Source organism: Neoarius graeffei, chromosome 24, assembly GCF_027579695.1.
Source record: "Neoarius graeffei isolate fNeoGra1 chromosome 24, fNeoGra1.pri, whole genome shotgun sequence".
Taxonomy (NCBI): Eukaryota; Metazoa; Chordata; class Actinopteri; order Siluriformes; family Ariidae; genus Neoarius; species Neoarius graeffei.
The window spans coordinates 20,688,080-20,706,572 of record NC_083592.1 but is presented as its reverse complement, the minus strand read 5'-3'; the positions used below and the strand labels follow the sequence as shown (position 1 = coordinate 20,706,572).

Sequence of the window (18,493 nt, the reverse complement as noted above, 5' to 3'; positions counted from 1 at the left end):
CCGACATGCGGTGTGCACGCGCGCGCACTCGGCAGAGGCAGTAGTGTGTCGGGGCTGTCGGAGGGAACAGAAGCAGAGATAACGCTTATTTTGTCTCCGGTAAACCAGTCTTCTCTCGTTCAATTACGTGCTGGCATCAAAAGAAGCAGAGATAACGCTTATTTTGTCTCCGGTAAACCAGTCTTCTCTCGTTCAATTACATGCTGGCATCAAAAGACACGCACTCGGCGGAGGCAGTAGTGTGTCGGGGCTGTCGGAGGGAACAGAAGCAGAGATAACGCTTATTTTGTCTCCGGTAAACCAGTCTTCTCTCGTTCAATTACGTGCTGGCATCAAAAGACACCGTTGGTTGTAAATGAAACCAAACTGAGTCGTTGGAGTGTATTTTCATACACAAATGGAGAAATGCTCGCTGAGTGTTTGTGTAGCCACCACTGCAGACCGCTGTCGTCGTTAATTCATAGCATGCTCAGTTGCATGAATATGTCATGCACCGAAAATAAGAGATTTACAAGCCAGGAACGCCTCATGATGCAATACGCAAGAAAAGAAAGAAGATTTACTGCCATTTTACTTTGTATTTGAGTAAAGTGAATAAATAAATGGTCTGTGGAAAATACATTTAATCCTGGGAACTGCGTGCACAGGAGTTTATTTTGTGTTTCCTCCTCCCCCCCGGCTGGCTACCTATTAGGGCTGGGTATCACCAGATACCTCACGATACGATACTATGGCGATATTTTGCCCACGATAACGATATTATCACGGTACAGCGATTCTGCGATAATCGATATATTGCAAGAAATTTCAACCACATCACAATATCTGTGTCACTGAAGAAAATCAGAATTTATTGACCACTGTAAAATTACATTTCACATACATAACTACACACTCTTGCCAGACATATATTTCTCTATTCTACTGCTGGCAAAACCAAGAGTTGCTTCACTACAACATACAACCCCGATTCCAAAAAAGTTGGGACAAAGTACAAATTGTAAATCAAAACGGAATGCAATGATGTGGAAGTTTCAAAATTCCATATTTTATACAGAATAGAACATAGATGACATATCAAATGTTTAAACTGAGAAAATGTATCATTTAAAGAGAAAAATTAGGTGATTTTAAATTTCATGACAACAACACATCTCAAAAAAGTTGGGACAAGGCCATGTTTACCACTGTGAGACATCCCCTTTTCTCTTTACAACAGTCTGTAAACGTCTGGGGACTGAGGAGACAAGTTGCTCAAGTTTAGGGATAGGAATGTTAACCCATTCTTGTCTAATGTAGGATTCTAGTTGCTCAACTGTCTTAGGTCTTTTTTGTCGTATCTTCTGTTTTATGATGCGCCAAATGTTTTCTATGGGTGAAAGATCTGGACTGCAGGCTGGCCAATTCAGTACCCGGACCCTTCTTCTACGCAGCCATGATGCTGTAATTGATGCAGTATGTGGTTTGGCATTGTCATGTTGGAAAATGCAAGGTTTTCCCTGAAAGAGACGTCATCTGGATGGGAGCATATGTTGCTCTAGAACCTGGATATACCTTTCAGCATTGATGGTGTCTTTCCAGATGTGTAAGCTGCCCATGCCACATGCACTAATGCAACCCCATACCATCAGAGATGCAGGCTTCTGAACTGAGCGCTGATAACAACTTGGGTCGTCCTTCTCCTCTTTAGTCCGAATGACACGGCGTCCCTGATTTCCATAAAGAACTTCAAATTTTGATTCGTCTGACCACAGAACAGTTTTCCACTTTGCCACAGTCCATTTTAAATGAGCCTTGGCCCAGAGAAGACGTCTGCGCTTCTGGATCACGTTTAGATACGGCTTCTTCTTTGAACTATACAGTTTTAGCTGGCAACGGCGGATGGCACGGTGAATTGTGTTCACAGATAATGTTCTCTGGAAATATTCCTGAGCCCATTTTGTGATTTCCAATACAGAAGCATGCCTGTATGTGATGCAGTGCCGTCTAAGGGCCCTTAGATCATGGGCACCCGGTATGGTTTTCCGGCCTTGACCCTTACGCACAGAGATTCTTCCAGATTCTCTGAATCTTTTGATATTATGCACTGTAGATGATGATATGTTCAAACTCTTTGCAATTTTACACTGTCGAACTCCTTTCTGATATTGCTCCACTATTTGTCAGTGCAGAATTGGGGGGATTGGTGATCCTCTTCCCATCTTTACTTCTGAGAGCTGCTGCCACTCCAAGATGCTCTTTTTATACCCAGTCATGTTAATGACCTATTGCCAATTGACCTAATGAGTTGCAATTTGGTCCTCCAGCTGTTCCTTTTTTGTACCTTTAACTTTTCCAGCCTCTTATTGCCCCTGTCCCAACTTTTTTGAGATGTGTTGCTGTCATGAAATTTCAAATGAGCCAATATTTGGCATAAAATTTCAAAATGTCTCACTTTCGACATTTGATATGTTGTCTATGTTCTATTGTGAATACAATATCAGTTTTTGAGATTTGTAAATTACTGCATTCCGTTTTTATTTACAATTTGTACTTTAACCCAACTTTTTTGGAATTGGGGTTGTACAGAAAATTCCCATTTCTGTGCTAGTATTATCAACTTTTCTGTAAGCATGGACACATCAGTGCTGCTTAACAAGCAGAATCAAATTGTTTTATGAAAACTTAAAACTTGCACTGCAGACTGCACATACATTTCAGTGCTAACACTAATATCAATTTGTTCTTTGTAAACTTGAGAACATATGCCTGAGAACATTTAACTTGTGCTTATTTTGCAGGAACAACACACTGTCTGAAACACACTGAAAAGTGCAGTGGACATCTTAATTGGAGCATCTTAATCAGGGATGCAAACAGCGCGCCTTTTGGCGGATGGCGCCTTTTTCACGGCTGAATCGCACAGATCCGAATTTTTTTTTTAGGGGGGGCGTTGGAGTGTCTGATTATAATTTCAAAGTAAATTCTGTATTAAAATTACTAAATAAGCAAATCCGTTACAGTCCATGAAACAGGAAGTATAAGGAAAAAACATTTTAAATCGGGAAGCTGCGCACATTTGCGCAGTCCTGCCGCTCAGGCTGCACAAATGTGCGCAACTTCCCGATTTAAACTGTTTTTTCCTCATCCTTATACTTCCTGTTTCATGGACTGTAACGGATTTGCTTATTTAGTAATTTTAATACAGAATTTACTTTGAAATTATAATCAGACACTCCAACGCCCCCCGTAAAAAAAAAAAATTCAGATCTGCGCGATTCAGCCGTGAAAAAGGCGCCATCCGCCAAAAGGCGCGCTGTTTGCATCCCTGCTTAATTTAATTGGAGCGAAACAGGTTTGTGCATTCTCTTTGTCCGGCTCACTTTTTTTTTTCTCCTTTCCTTTGGAATCCAAAGTGCCTCTAAACATCTGCCTTAAAGGTCGGCGGCGTCTCTAGGTTAATGTTAACAGCCATGCTTGCCTGTTTTTTTTTTTTTTCCCCTCACTGCAACCGCCGGGGAAAAAAAAGAGAAGACGAAGAGTGCCTTGCAGTGAGGTAGCGGCACAGCGACACCTCGCGGAGCGGAGGTGCGGAAGTCGTACTGGATTTACAACCCGTCTGAAACATGATTTTATTATTTGAAAAAATATCGATATTCAAATTTTGAGTATCGATATTGAATCGGAAGACAAAGTATCGCGATATATCGCCGTATCGATATTTTTGCACACCCCTACTACCTATTTGTCATGGCTGGCTAGTATGAGCCTTAGTGGAAAGCTCTGGGAATGCGGAAATGTCAAGTTCGATTTTAGATTTACGAACCAGAAAAAAAAAAGTCAAAAAACCGGCGTTAAAAAAAAAAATTTCAACCGCACAAACGGCACTCACCCAGCCGGTGGACCAGAAACAGAACGTTTTTTTAATAAGGGCCTAACAAAAGGACATCAAGAATAAAAAGGCAATTTAGCAAACAGAACAGGATGTTCAGCTCCAAAAGCGGTGTGAACAGAGATCAGAGACTTAAAAAGCTCCAATTTTACTTTTGAAGAAGATTTGTGTAAAAGGGGGTCATGTTTCAGTTGTTTTCAAAGCTTTGCATAGTAGAAAATGTTACGTTTAACCTATGTGAAGGGTTCTCCCAGGCCCTCACATGTATTCTGATGTATTTGTGTCCACAAAGCCAAAAGACTGATTGACACAAACAGCACTAAGGTCTCCATATCCATTTTGAATACAATGGGCACTTTAAAAGGTATAATTTCCAGGGGCGATGTCATTTTCCTAAGACATCACCCCTGGAAATTATACCTTATACTAAGCATGTTAAATAGTTTACTGTCTAAATTGTATTTTAATATGAGATCAGGAACATGTTCTATTTAGCCAGTAAAGTTTGGGTCTTTGAGTCCGCCATTACATGAATGCATTCCTGGTAAGTTATTGTTAATTAAAAGGAAGTGACATCATATGCACAACGGGTGAAAGTTCACAGCATTTCTGGCCTAGTTTGCTTGGCAAAGTGTAGCACGTTTTTAATGATTTTTTTTATTCCGAAACAAAAGTAAAATGAAACGGCCTTTTGATTTCATAAAATCGGTGAACTTTAATTCCCTCTAAAATTTGGTCATTGTGATGCATTACAGAAATAAACAATCACAAAATATCAGGTCATTCTGTGGCTGGGAAGTTATTTAATTTGAGGGGATTCCCTAGCAAATAACGTGCATAAAATCGCTTGCTTCGCACAGTCAGACAGAGGAAATCCGTGTGCATATGCGCAGGTTTACCTTGACCGTGCACTAACAGTTACATCTTTCTGTCGCTTAACAAACAGCTGATGACACCGAGGTGCTTGCTGACCACCGATATTTATTAGTTTGGTCCTGCGTTTCCTTTCCATCACAACATAATGTCTTTTCTTCTCGCTTTCCGTTACTGTAGTTGGTCTTTCACGTTTCATTCACACACACCCCTCCATTTTTCTCTCCTGTTTCAAATTTGTATCCCACAATGCCTTGCGCAAACAGGGAAAGCCCATCATGTGACGTGATGCATGACGTAGTATCTTAAATTGGGTCATGCTGAAGCAGGAAAAAAATAGCGGAGAATTTAGGGCCACTTGGTCCTAAATTCATTAATTATTCTTTAAAAAAAAAAACTAATGAAATTGGAAGTCTGTGATTTGAATTCAGTAGCTTTCGGTCCACTAAACAAAAATAACGGTGTCAGGGAAAATTCTTTTTATGACCCACACTTGAAAATCTGAAAGGCAGTCAACCTTTAAAGTGCTGATGACACGAACATGACTCTATGCAATTTCTTAAATAAACTATACAACATGGCAAACATGTTAGATTTCTGTTATAATTACATGAAAAGAAGCTGTTGTTACGCGAATATCCAACTTTTAATTGCACAGCGCAAGAAAACTGGGTCCGTGGCTCGCGGCCATGCTGTGACATCAGCGGAAGAACACGCTGCGGTTCACTGGCTGTTCTACTCAATGGAAATGGCGCATGAAAACGCCGGTGAACTTTCTAGTACTAGCTCTTCAACAACCAAATACTGGTACTTTAAGCAGTGATCATGATGGCATGATTTTATCTGATTTTAAATAAATGAGATTGATAATAATGTGAATGTTCACAACTAGTACATACAAACTCTGCAGCTTCTGATTCAGCAGCTGCGTCATACTCCACAAAAACATCAGCAAGAACCTACAATATAAATGGAAATGCAATACACTAAGCTCAAATGACTTTTGGAAAGTATAATATCTAAATTTTTTCTACATATTCTTGAAGTCGGTCATCGGGGTACTTGCCACCGTTCCCTAACAACGCATGGCAAAGGGTAAAGTGTAGTGTTGCTACGAGTACTTGCTAAAGCCTCCGGTGGAAGATCCTCGATGTGCTGATAAGACATACAGTTATATATAACACACAAGTGTCACGATAATCACAAAACAGATGCAAATTGTTAAAATACCTAATTTTTAAGCAATCATGTATTGATCTCTTCCGAATAGAATCTATGATAGCATACCCTCTTTACCCTTTGCCTCTCGTTGCTAGGCGGCAGTTACATGAAAGCCGCAAGCTTTCACAAGCAAATACATGACTGATATCACGCCGACTTTATGATTACATTTATGATTATCATGAATGTGTACTCTATGATGTGTACTCTATGAGCGCTCTGGAGCGAGTCACTTCCAAGATGGCCACGCAGACCGCATGGTTACTATTTTTAGCATCATGTCGGAGCACTCTATAGCTCTACATACCTTTATCTTATGTCATTTCTCAACACATGTTCTGACAGGAGGACTGTCTTTGGAGGAGTCGGCTTGTCCCAGGCAACTGCTGGATCCGGCATAGCTACTAGTAGACCCCCTCCGGAATACTGTAGGCACTGCTGATGGTAGCAACACACGTTTGTGCTGAACTGAACACCCAAGAGATTCTTTTAAGCTGGGAAGGGTGTCAAAACAATCCAAATCGAAGTGTTCAGAGCACAGGACGGATGTTGGTGAGGGATCCCACTTGTCACGAGTGCGCCTGACTTGCCTCACCCACTTCGCATGCAGCTTGGGATCTCTGGGAAACTTGAATAAACTTACCCCATCCTTATGGGTTTTGGAGCAAAAGCCGGCAACACAACGCAAAGGCATAATAACTATATCTATCTATCTACCGTATTTTCCGGACTATACGTCGCTCCGGAGTTTAAGTCGCATCAGCCAAAAAATGCATTATGAAGACGAAAACATATATACGTCGCACCGGACTATAAGTCGCACTTTTTTGAAGGGTTATTCTATCCATAGAATCTGTGATTCTATCTGATAAGCGGCGCGTGGTTACTGCGTGACTGCATTGTTTATTTAATAAACGAACAGCTGAGCAGTGATAACGCGCCCTTTGCCCTGCAAGTAGCCTAGTCTGATTATTTTAAATATCTACTACTATCTTTAATACTATCACTATCGTTATTACTAATAGCCTATATTATTATTATAACTAATATTAGTAGCCTATTACTGATGCATTAATCAGTTTGCTTTTAGAATATTTTTACTGGTAGGGCTTATTATCGCCCCATGGCTCTTTCATCTGTGTTATTAAAGCTGTAGTCATCATCGAGGAGTGTCATTCTTCATTTCTGTCGAATTTTATTTAATCAAATCAGAGGTCAAGTAGGCTATAGGTATATCATCTCCAAAGACAGGTACGGTAGTAAAAACAACCGTCTAGTGAAAAAAAAAACAACAACCGCTTTTAAATCCCCTATTTAAATCCTTAAAATGAGTCATTTAACTCATGTCTTGTGTGATCTGATCTCCAATGGTGAAATAAACCGGTTGTGATGAGTACAGTCTGTTATTTTAGAAGATAAATGTAATATATAATTTAATATATAGACTAATAAAAATTAATATTTTATAATATAATAATATCACGACATATTACTGTCTGTAACTGTTTGTCACTAAAGCGTTTTCTAAGATCATAATGTCTGATATTATTATTATTTTACACACACAATAAGCGCATGTGCGTAAAGTTATAGTAAACCATCCCCCGCCTTTTTTTTTTTTTTTTTTGAGTCGCCGGACCCACCCACCTCCTGCGTTCTGGGACCTCCCACTTCACAAATTAAGCACTGCCTAAAATCACTACATAACTATTTAAATAACTATAGGCCTATCATTAATAATAAAACACAGGTCAATCAAGTTTATCAAGCTGATGATTTCACTCCAAATCAGCAAATCCATTGAATTCCTCATCCTCGGTGTTGCTTCTGAACAACTCTGCCTCCAGCGGCAGATGAAGCGCCGTTTCCTCTTCTTCTGCGTGGCTGTCGTCAGACTCAGCATCAGCTCCAGTTATTCCGCGGTGGAAAAAAAAAAAACATATATATACGTCGCACCGGAGTATAAGTCGCATGGCCAGCCGAACCATGAAAAAAAAGTGCGACTTATAGTCCAAAAAATACGGTATATATATATATATATATATATATATATATATATATATATATAAATAAAATAATGTATAATAATGTATAATAAAAATACTAATAATGATAAACTGAACACCTGCCGCAACAACAACAAACTGTTAAGTTAGGAGGAAGGTTCTTTCGCTGACGTCATATAGCTCCTCCTCCTCTTTCGTCTCCTGGGTGCTGCAGCCCTGTCAAATTTGCCCAAATAGCCACGTTTATCATAACTTGTAAAATAGGCGCCTTCGTGAATTAATATATGGATCATCGGAAATTACTTTTTATGTTATAAAACATCGCCAAAGATGTCAAAAACGTGTCATCAGCACTTTAACACCAAAGCATGCCTCCAAAGAGGTGCATCATTCAAGGCTGTTCAAGTGTAGCTGATTTAAAAAATAAAATACACTTAAAAAAAAAAAAAAGGTAGAGTTTTGATCCATTATAGCACAAAGTCAGCAAGACAGAATGAATGGGTTCGATTTGTACAGGCAGGACGGTTTGGTGTCTGCTCCATTTTGAAAAAGATTAATCGAGGCAAATTCACATAGAAGGACTTGAACAACATCTGGTATGTGAAGCAGTTCCTATGATCTGGAAACAAAAGTCAGACACCATCCCAAAGAGCTCACCGCACGCTAAGTATCAAGCTTGTGTAAGGCATTTTCACTTTCAGCACTGGAACCAGCAGAAGCAGGTGACACATTGCGCCATATGCATTGTGTGCAGCGAGCATGCAGCAGCTAGGAATTAGTTTGGAAGGTTAACCCTAACAAAGTTGCTCATAAAACTACAACCCTTTCTGGTTCAATTAGGACCATGTAGGCCCTTTCTATTTTGTGCTAGGTTAGGTAGAGGTGGGGTGGTGGTGAAGAGGGTCAGCACGCAATTACCGTTATCGATTTTTACTAAAATCACCGCATCTCTGCAACCATAAAAGACTTTCACAACTCCAATCTCTCATTCAAGTACTTTTGCAACTCCCACTCCAGACTTTACAAGGCAGCCATTATCAAGTACACCCTTTTCCTCCAATTTACAGTGTGATAACTGTCTAAATCTGAAATCAGATAAGAAAGCTCTGTGGTCCAAAATTAAAAGGCTGGAACATAAAGTAAAAGACAAGGAAACATAAGTCAACAATCAGGCCATTATTAAAAAATGTTCTGTTTCCGGTCCACCGGCCAGGTGAGTGCCGTTTGTGCAGTTGAAATTTTTTTTTAACGCCGGTTTTTCGACATTTTTTTTTTTAAAGATATTTTTTGGGCTTTTTTCACCTTTATTGGATAGGACAGTGTAGAGACAGGAAATGAGCAGGAGAGAGAGACGGGGAGAGATCGGGTCGGAATCGAACCCGGGTCCCCGGATTTATGGTGTGGCGCCTTATCCACCTGAGCCACGACACCCCCAGGTTTTTCGACATTTTTTTCGGGTTCGTAAATCTAAAATCGCACTTGACATTTACGCATTTCCAGGGCTTTCCACTAAGGCTCATACTAGCCAGCCATGACAAATAAGTAGCCAGCCAGGGGGGGTGTTCCCAGGATTAAATCCTGTGTGTTCCCAGGATTAAATGTATTTTCCACAGACCATTTATTTATTCACTTTACTCAAATATAAAGTAAAATTGCAGTAAATCATCTTTCTTTTCTTGCGTATTGCATCATGAGGCGTTCCTGGCTTGTAAATCTCTTATTTTCGGTGCATGACACATTCACGCAGCTGAGCATGCTATGAATTAACAACGACAACGGTCTGTAGTGGTGGCTACACAATTAAAACACTCAGCGAACATTTCTCCATTTCTGTATGAAAATACACTCCAACGACTCAGTTTGGCTTCATTTACAACCAACGGTGTCTTTTGATGCCAGCACGTAATTGAATGAGAGAAGACTGGTTTACTGGAGACAAAATAAGCATCATCTCTGCTTCTGTTCCCTCCGACAGCCCCGACACACTACTGCCTCCGCCGAGTGCACGCACATCGCATGTCGGGGCCACGGATGAGTTACTCTCCCTTGATCAACGAAGTCTGCGGGGAATTTGTGGTTATTATCGGTACAAACAGCGCAAATCACAACTTAAATGAGTGCGGTTCAGTTTGACATTGTCAGTCCGTTAGATAAACATTTAATTTTATTAAAATCAAAAATTAATATTTAAGAGCCTGTGGGCTACAAAAATAAGTCATTAAAGTAGCCGGCTGGACTTAATTGTGTGTCCGGCAGCCGGCGCTTGTGGAAAGCCCTGCTTTCCGCGCAGAATATAGAATTGAATCAGCTCTGCGCATGCACCGTGCGGCACAAAAAAAATGGCAGCCACCATGAAGGAAGGAGATCCGGAGTTTTCAAACATTTGCTTAAGTGTGAAATCGCAAAATGGTATTCTAGCGAACAACAAAATAGTAAAGATTCAGAAAAACAAATCATTCAGTGATCATTTTAATAGTGTAATTTCATCCGAACTAGGCCTAACGGTTGATTTAGAACTACAAAAAGTCCATGTGTCGGACATTTTAAGTACCTTTGTAAAAGTTTTGCAAATGTTGCAGTCAGCATTTAAAATGCTAACTTAAAGTTTTTGTACAAGTTTCAGTTGATTAAACTGTCATATTTTATTAAATGTGCCTGCTTTTGTAATAAAAAAAAGTACTGAAAGAAAAAGCAAACACAGCATTGCGATTTCTTATCCATCCATAAAAAAAAAAAAAAAAAATCCCTCCCTCCCGACTGAAAATTTTTTTGCTCACCCAGTGGACAGGAAACGGATTTTTTTTTTAAGGATGGGCTCAGAACAACTGGGTGAATACATTTACCTATAACTACAACTATAACAATAGCTATAAATAAATCCGTCCCCTGCAGTTTACGTGGGTGGTAGTCACACCAGATGAGTATCGATACCTATAACCCAGGTCTGGGCTTATCTGTATCTGCGAGATTGCCTCTGGACCAATTTTTCCAGACCTGAACCTGAGCCGATAAAACATCTGACCAATCAGGTAATCGTTTACATGTGACGTTGTCTGAGCATGTGCTATTTTTCCTGAACATCTTTGTACATCCTTGTTGCATCAATGGAAGAGAAGCTGATTATAGACGCATCAAAGAATCCCATGCTTTATGACAAAAAGCACAAGCTGTAGAAAGATGCAACCAAAAAGGAAGATGTATAGAAGATACTGCCATTGGCAGTAGCGTGGGTATGATTGGTAAGTGTGTGGCTGCGCGAGATTAAAACATATCTAAAACTGAGATTTTAGAGCATGCAGCCCTACACACCACACACTGTGCCACAAGCACCATCTGTGGATCATGCAGCAAAAAAAAAAAAAAGGTTTTTGCAGTGCAAGTTCTCATGTCTGTCACACTTTCCTATGTGCCCACTGCCAAATAATATAGATTTTTAAATTACCTAAATTAAATGAAACATAAAACTTGTCACCTTACTCACACCTGAGTCGGCGCGCTTAGCGCCCACTTACGTATTCACAAAAGAATATTCACATGGTAACAGCATGATAAACACTTTCAGTCTTTCGGTTTCGATTGGTTTCTCTTTCGTGGTGGGAACACCCACAGTAAACAGGATAAAATGTGTCAGCCACAGTTTAAGCGACCCGCTTGTGTTAAAGGTTAATTTATTAGCGCACTCAAAGCAAAACACACAGGCATGTGTATTATGCATGTATAGCTGTACATGCATAATACACATACATAATACACATGCCACTGACTGTCCAAGTGGGTCTGTTACATGTGCGAGTGCTAGGAGTCTGAGATTAGCAGTCATCTATGTGCTGCAGGATTTCATGCACCCAGATATTCCTTTTCTTCTTCTTTCAAGCTTTGCCTTCTGTGCAAAACGAGCATCAAAAGCAGCTCTTCCTCGCGGTCAGTGTCAGCCATTGTGTGCTGCTGAGTGCACTGGGTGTGCACACACAAACAGCATACAACCGTTACATTTTCTCGCAAAAACCAACAACCGATAGTCGGGATTATAATTGTGGCTAAATTCAGGTACATAGGTATAGTCATATGGCCCTTTTCCACTACCCTTTTTCAGCTCACTTCAGCTCGCTTCAGCTCACTTCAGCCCGACACGGCTCGCGTTTCGACTACCAAAGAACAGCACGACTCGGCTCGCTTCAGCCCTGCTTAGCCCCTAAAACTCGCACCGTTTTGGAGTGGGGCTGAAGCGAGCCAAAGCGAGCCGAGTGAGGCTGGGGGTGTGAGCAGACACTCCCCTGTGCACTGATTGGTGAGGAGGAGTGTCCTCACATGCCCACACACGCCCCGCCAGCACGCTGGGATCTGTAAACACCGTAAACCCGGAAGAAGAAGAATTACGAATTACGAGAATTTCTGAAGCCTTATGCGCCTCGCCTCATCTATACACTCTTGCCAGTATCTGTTGGCGTTGTCGGTGACAACAAGCCACAGCACCAAGACCAGCAACACTAACGACTCCATGTTTATTGTTTACTATTCGGGTTGTGAGACTACCGCTTAAAAGCTCACTGATGTCACTGTTTGCGCTGCTTAACGACATCACGTGACGTCCACCCACTTTCGCTAACTCCACCCAATGTGTCCACCCACTTCCAGCCAGCACGGTTCAGCGCGGTTGTAGTCGAAATGCAACTCCAACAGCCCCGCTCAGCTCGACTCAGCCCAACTCAGCACGGCACGGCTCAGCCCGACTCAGCCGCGTTTGTAGTGGAAAAGTGGCAATAGTTCCAGTTATAGGTGTAGTTATCTGGGGCATAAAACAGCACTCAATATTCCCTACTACCAGTACCTAAAATAAAGTTATTAAAATTATGATACTTGTATACCATTCCCTTGTAGCTTTCATCATCTTTTTCAAAAGAATTAGTATCCAGAATGCACTCCATGGCAGAGAATATTACAGAGTCAGCGTGGACACAAAAGAAGGGAGTGGCGCACAGGACGTCACACATGCAGCACTGCTGACCTATAAATTGCTGCGATCCAACAATGGCGGACAAGCTTTTAATGGTTTTTGGAATAGAATTCAGACCCCAAAAAATTTATTTTTTCGAACCAATTTTTAAATTTATCGTGAACTTAACCTATTTGAGCGTATCACACACAGAAAACCTGAGATTTTATGATGTCATTTTCAGAAGACTAGCACTTTAACAGTGTCACCCAGTCCAAAGAACATACACAAATGAAAGCATGTCCCCCCCCCCCCATGAAGTAGCATGTCAATCAGCATGTCGATCCTGAGACACCAGTGATGCTGACCTCTTCTGCTCTTCGGACCTGCCTGATTTATCCTGATGCCCTATGTCTGGCTGGAGTCTCATCACATTGCTCCTGTGGAGGACGGCCTCATATGGATAGTTGAGAGTCACACTTGGAAGATGGCTCTGAACGCTTACAGTTTTGCTATGATGGCTGAGGACTACAATCACCATAACTTCAGGACTGCAGTTATCATGAACAGTTTTGCACTCAAGTCTCCATCAGACAGCTGATAACTTCAACAAAAACAGACTTCATGCTAAAACTATAATGGTTACACAGTTGTACTTTGTAACTATATAGGACACAGTTATAAAAGCAACCTATTTATAATCACACTATCTGTTATCACCCAGATGAAGATGGGTTCCCTTTTGAGTCTGGCTTAGGGTGACCAGACGTCCCGGTTTTACCGGGACAGTCCCGGTTTGGGGTTGTGTGTCCCGAGTCCCGACAAAAGTCTGTCGGGACACGGATACGTCCCGGTTTTCGCCACTTCCGACTGAGCAGCGTGGGAATCATTAGCAGAGAAATGTCTGCATTTACTATTTTGATGAACTGACAGGAATCGCAAACTTTCCTGGTTACTGCCCCCTGGCCCTGTGGCATGAGTGTTTATTTAGCCACATTATTCCAGACAACAGAAGGGGTTGCCATGCAACAATAAAATAAACATTAACTGGTGCGAATGTTCTTTGTCTAGTAGCTAGCAGCAGTCATGCCGCAGCAATTATGCAGAAAAGAAAATTTACCTTTTCCAAAGATTTACAGGGCACCTACCCCTTCCTCCGAGAGGTGCAGAACAATGTGCACGAAGCCTACTGCACACACTGTAAGTGCTTTGTTCTTGTACTGAGTTGGGTAGCCTATGTTGCAAATGCTGTGCGCTCCTGTGGGGGCTTTCCTCGGGCTGTCGCCCCTCTCCTCCTTTACTGCTGAGAGAGGCCCTTCATATAATCTTTTATTCACCTTGTTATCCCGAGATAATGACATAATTAATTCAGGATCTCGAGGAAACAACACAACTAATTTGAGATCTCGAGAAAATAAAACCGTTATTTCGAGATCTCGAGAAAACAAAACAATTATTCCGTGATCTCAAGAAAACAAAATTTTGTGATCTCAGCTGGATCACTGTATCTCCGTCAGTAGAGACGAAGCCAGGCCAGTCTTCTGCGGAGGTGCTGCGGACTAATTTTGAAATTATCTCTTATTAGAAGACTTAATGCAATCTCTCCCTGTGTCAACCCCTGATCAAAATATTGCCTTATTAGGTGATCGATTATTCCAGACATTCTAATGACCAAAGTTGCGTCTATACAGAATGAGAAATAGCCCCAAAGTCAGCATATCACAAGTCTCTTGGCGCACCTGAATGAACCATTTCTCAGCTGTTTACTCGAGATCATGAAATAATTTTGTTTTCTCGAGATCACGGAATAATTGTTTTGTTTTCTTGAGATCTCGAATTAGTTGTGCGGTTTTCTCGAGATCCTGAATTAATTATGTCGTTATCTCGGGATAACAAGATGAATTAAAAAAAGGATTATATGAAGGGCCTCTCTCGGCTTCCGTAGTATATATTCTCAAATCACTTGTCTCTTTTTTGTTTCTGTTTAACATACCATTCTGACAGTTTGGCCATATTGAACAGCTTGTTGCACCTTCCATTAAAGTGTTCACTTTTGTACACATCTTGCTTTATTCATTCAGTTGTGGGGAATGGTTAGTAAGGTTGATTCTGACCTAGGCTATGTTGAGGTCACATATCTACTTTTTAAGTTCATGCTCAGTGGAGATCCTAGAGTGATTTACTCCACGGGCCAAACCCCCTGCCCGTCTTGTTTTTTTTTTTTTTCGCGCTCGTGCCACGCCCCCCGCCCCGCGTTGGGCTCTGTATTAGCCAACAGAATGTTAACAGCTTTACATGGTCGTTTAAACATTTCTCGTCGTGTGTTGTACGTCGCGGACACAGCCCGTTATAAATTTGCTGTTACCAGAATGGCAATGATCAAGTCGTAATGTATTACTTAAGACTCTGTGTAATGTCATAGTAGTGTAGTACTATGGTAGTAAAGTCTATTTGATGACTAGTACAACGTTCCGCTGGCGGGATTGTGCATATTATGGGGCTACGGCAAGTTAGGCACACACACACACACTGATGACATCACCTGCGCAACTTTGGTATTTGGCTTCCCCATCCAAAATGTCCCCCCCCCCCCCCCCCCGCCCGTCTTGTGTTTTTTTTTTTCGGGTTTTTTTGGGGGGACCTTTTTTTTTTGGGGACCGTTTTTTTTTTTTCGCGCCCGCACTCGTGCCGCCCCCCCTGCGATGCCGCCCCGGGCAGCTGCCCGGTCGGACCGCCCCCAGGACCGCCCCTGCTCATGCTATAGCGCATACAATTTCAGAGATATAGCCTACATGTGCATATGCATTCTTCTTGGTGTTCTCACAAACAGGTGAAATAAATCAGTTTAAATTTGGCCTATGGACATAGCCTGGCCTATTCTCAGCCATTACAAAATCTGTTGTCTGACCATAATTTAACTGATCTGTATACCACTATGCTACTAGATAACAAAATGCCTGTTTGTTTTATTTCATGTGAGATGTTGATAAATGTGAGCTTCAACAAAATGATAAGAGCACCTCTGAGTGTCACGTTTATGTAAAAAAAAAAAAAAAAAAAAGTGTGCGAGCACGAGCATGGTCGCGCGCAAAAGTGTCCCGGTTTCAGACTCGGGAAATCTGGTCACCCTAGTCTGGCTCCTCTCAAGGTTTCTTCCTCATGTCCTCTGAGGGAGTTTTTCCTCACTACCGTCGCCACAGTCTTGCTCATCAGGGATAAATCAATTTATTAGGGATAAAATTAGCTCATATGTTTAAAGTTTTTATTTTTCTGTAAAGTTGCTTTGAGACGTCTGCTGTTAAAAACGATATACAAATAAAACTGACTTGACAAATGTCATGTTTGAGGAATGTATTTTACCATTATGCTGCGCTACACAGCGTCAAGGTGGACTAGCCTGACTTTGTCCTACGGATCGCGCGTCTTGTGACGTGACCGGTACGGCGCGATGGTGTGACCTGACGCCGACATACACTGAAACGCCTACTACAAAGGAGAACTGGAGTATTATTTCCCCCTCCCCGCATTCCGACAGGGCACGCCTCCTGCCATGAAATTTACTGGTTCGTTCATGTCTGTGAAGATTCTCAGTCATCCAGGTCATAGTAAACTAAGGATGGTAAAAGAGAGCAACTGGACTTGCAAGTCCAGTTGCTATCTTTTACCACCCACAGTTTACTGGTTCGTTCGTTCTCACGAGCAGTGAAATCTACTAGCCAATCCCAGCACAGAAGGCGGGACGTGACTAACCAATCGCGGGACAGAATGTCGGCCAACCCTGCACAGGAGGAAAGACCTTTATGGATACGAGGAATAAAGTAATAATGCCGAAGCTGCAAATGACATTCTTACGCATCAAAGATTTTATTTATAATCTTCAAACCACCTACAAAGTCGGAATCATCTCACCTCAAAGCTAGCTCAGATTACTTACGAAATGTACTAAAGTAGTGATCATTTAGTAATCAAATAGAATTTTTTAGCGCGTTACTCGCCAACATCTAGTTATAAGGTCCAAAAGGCTACCGTTGGCCTTGCTGACTGCAGTAAACGGTTAGTCGGTTACGCTGTTGATTATTTAAACGCATGATTTTCTGTATGTGGTTTTGCGAAGCGAGAACAATATAATAACTCACCAGGCTGCTAGTTTCAGCGTGTTAAAGGTCAGTACTGTAGTGAGGAGTGTAGTAAACGGCGTTAGCTCCACTGTGGACGCCCTAAGCAGATCATTAAACAGTAAATTCACGGCTCACAAACTTGCTGCAAAGTGGAATAAAATAATGTAAATGTATGTAAAATCAGTCTCTAGGCTATTACTACAGAGAGAGCAACATATCGTCAGGCTTAGGCAGGTTCACTGACTTTTCAACGTTTTATTTATCAGACATTCAACTCCATATTTTTTATTTTTTTTACTCCGACGCTGATTCCAGTCTTTTCCAAAACCACCAAAGAGAACAATCTGGCCAAAACCAAGCCCACTCTCCCAGCACGGCCTAAACTAAGCTAACCTGCTAGTTACCCAGCTACAGCACTGCCGCAGATACCAAACAACTCCACATTTCAACATGTGTGTCTGTGTTCGTTAGTTATACATCTAAGTCATCCTGTCTAAATATTTAACTTGTGATTAATAAATCAAGGATATACAGCTCGGGATTAGAGTGAACTTACCTGGTTAAACTGTGGCGTCCTACAGCAGCTCCTGCGCATCCCCCAGCTCCTGAGGCCGCTGCGGCCCCGCTACTGCTACCCGGTCTGCGATTACCGCCTGTCTGCTTCATTGACATGATTATCCCATAAACGAGACTTTGAACAGACTATTCAAACGGTTTAGAAAATATTTCCAAGGGCAAAAATACAGAGGACGAAATGCTCTAAAAGTCAAATTGAGTGTAAAGCTAACAGGCGACAACTCGCTGAGGTTAGCTTGCTAGCCCCACTGCTGTTGCTAGGGCTGATTATTCCAGCCTGGACACTGACAACTGCGAGGTAAGCCAGATAGCTTCTTTTCTTCTTAATTTGTCTCCTTAAAACTATACACTTATCACTAAAATAGATGTAGATTATACATATCTATTAGATTAATAATAAAACTATTACAATAATTTCAGTTCTCAGGAGATGTCTACCTGTGAAAGACATGGACCTAAACAGTCTGAAAAGACACGAAAAGCTAGCGGAAGGATATATATACACAAAACAGGCGTCTGTTTATCAGCTTTTCGTTTAAAATATTTTTTAAATATGAATTTATATATGTTAGCTCATGCAGAATACAAATACAGCATCAAGACACACATGATTAACTTTTTTTTTTTTTTTAAGTTTTACTGAATGCGGATCAGAGTGCAGCGCACTATTTACAGGAAGTGAACAGGATCACATCGGAAGCGGAGCGGTGGTGCTATGGCATGATGCACGTGAGCCGGTCAGGGTTGGCTCCTCGCTGTGCTTTCAGATTTTCATATCCCCTTTAAAGGAGACGTGCTTTAGTTTCCTCTGCTTTTAAGATACCTGTTAAAAGGAAAACATTTTGGGATGTACAGTCCCCTCCGAAAGTATTGGAACGGGCCTGTATACACTGAT

At 41.4% G+C, this 18,493-nt stretch overlaps 1 protein-coding gene across 7 annotated transcripts in view; it reads right to left on the bottom strand.

Moving 5' to 3' along the window:
* Nucleotides 1–18,265, bottom strand: part of atxn2 (ataxin 2) — a 203,780-nt gene extending 185,515 nt beyond the window's left edge. For 3 of the 7 annotated variants that reach the window (XM_060906876.1, XM_060906877.1, XM_060906882.1), the window contains exons 1-2: nt 17,579–18,265; nt 17,041–17,121 (exon numbers count right to left, since the gene is read on the bottom strand). In XM_060906876.1, coding sequence (XP_060762859.1) covers nt 17,041–17,121; nt 17,579–17,694 — 197 coding nt within the window. In that variant the 5' untranslated portion in view covers nt 17,695–18,265. The remainder of the gene's footprint in view (nt 1–17,040; nt 17,122–17,578) is intronic. The other 4 variants (XM_060906879.1, XM_060906883.1, XM_060906880.1 and 1 more) reach the window with 4 other exon arrangements.
* Between the last annotated feature and the right edge of the window lie 228 nt (nt 18,266–18,493).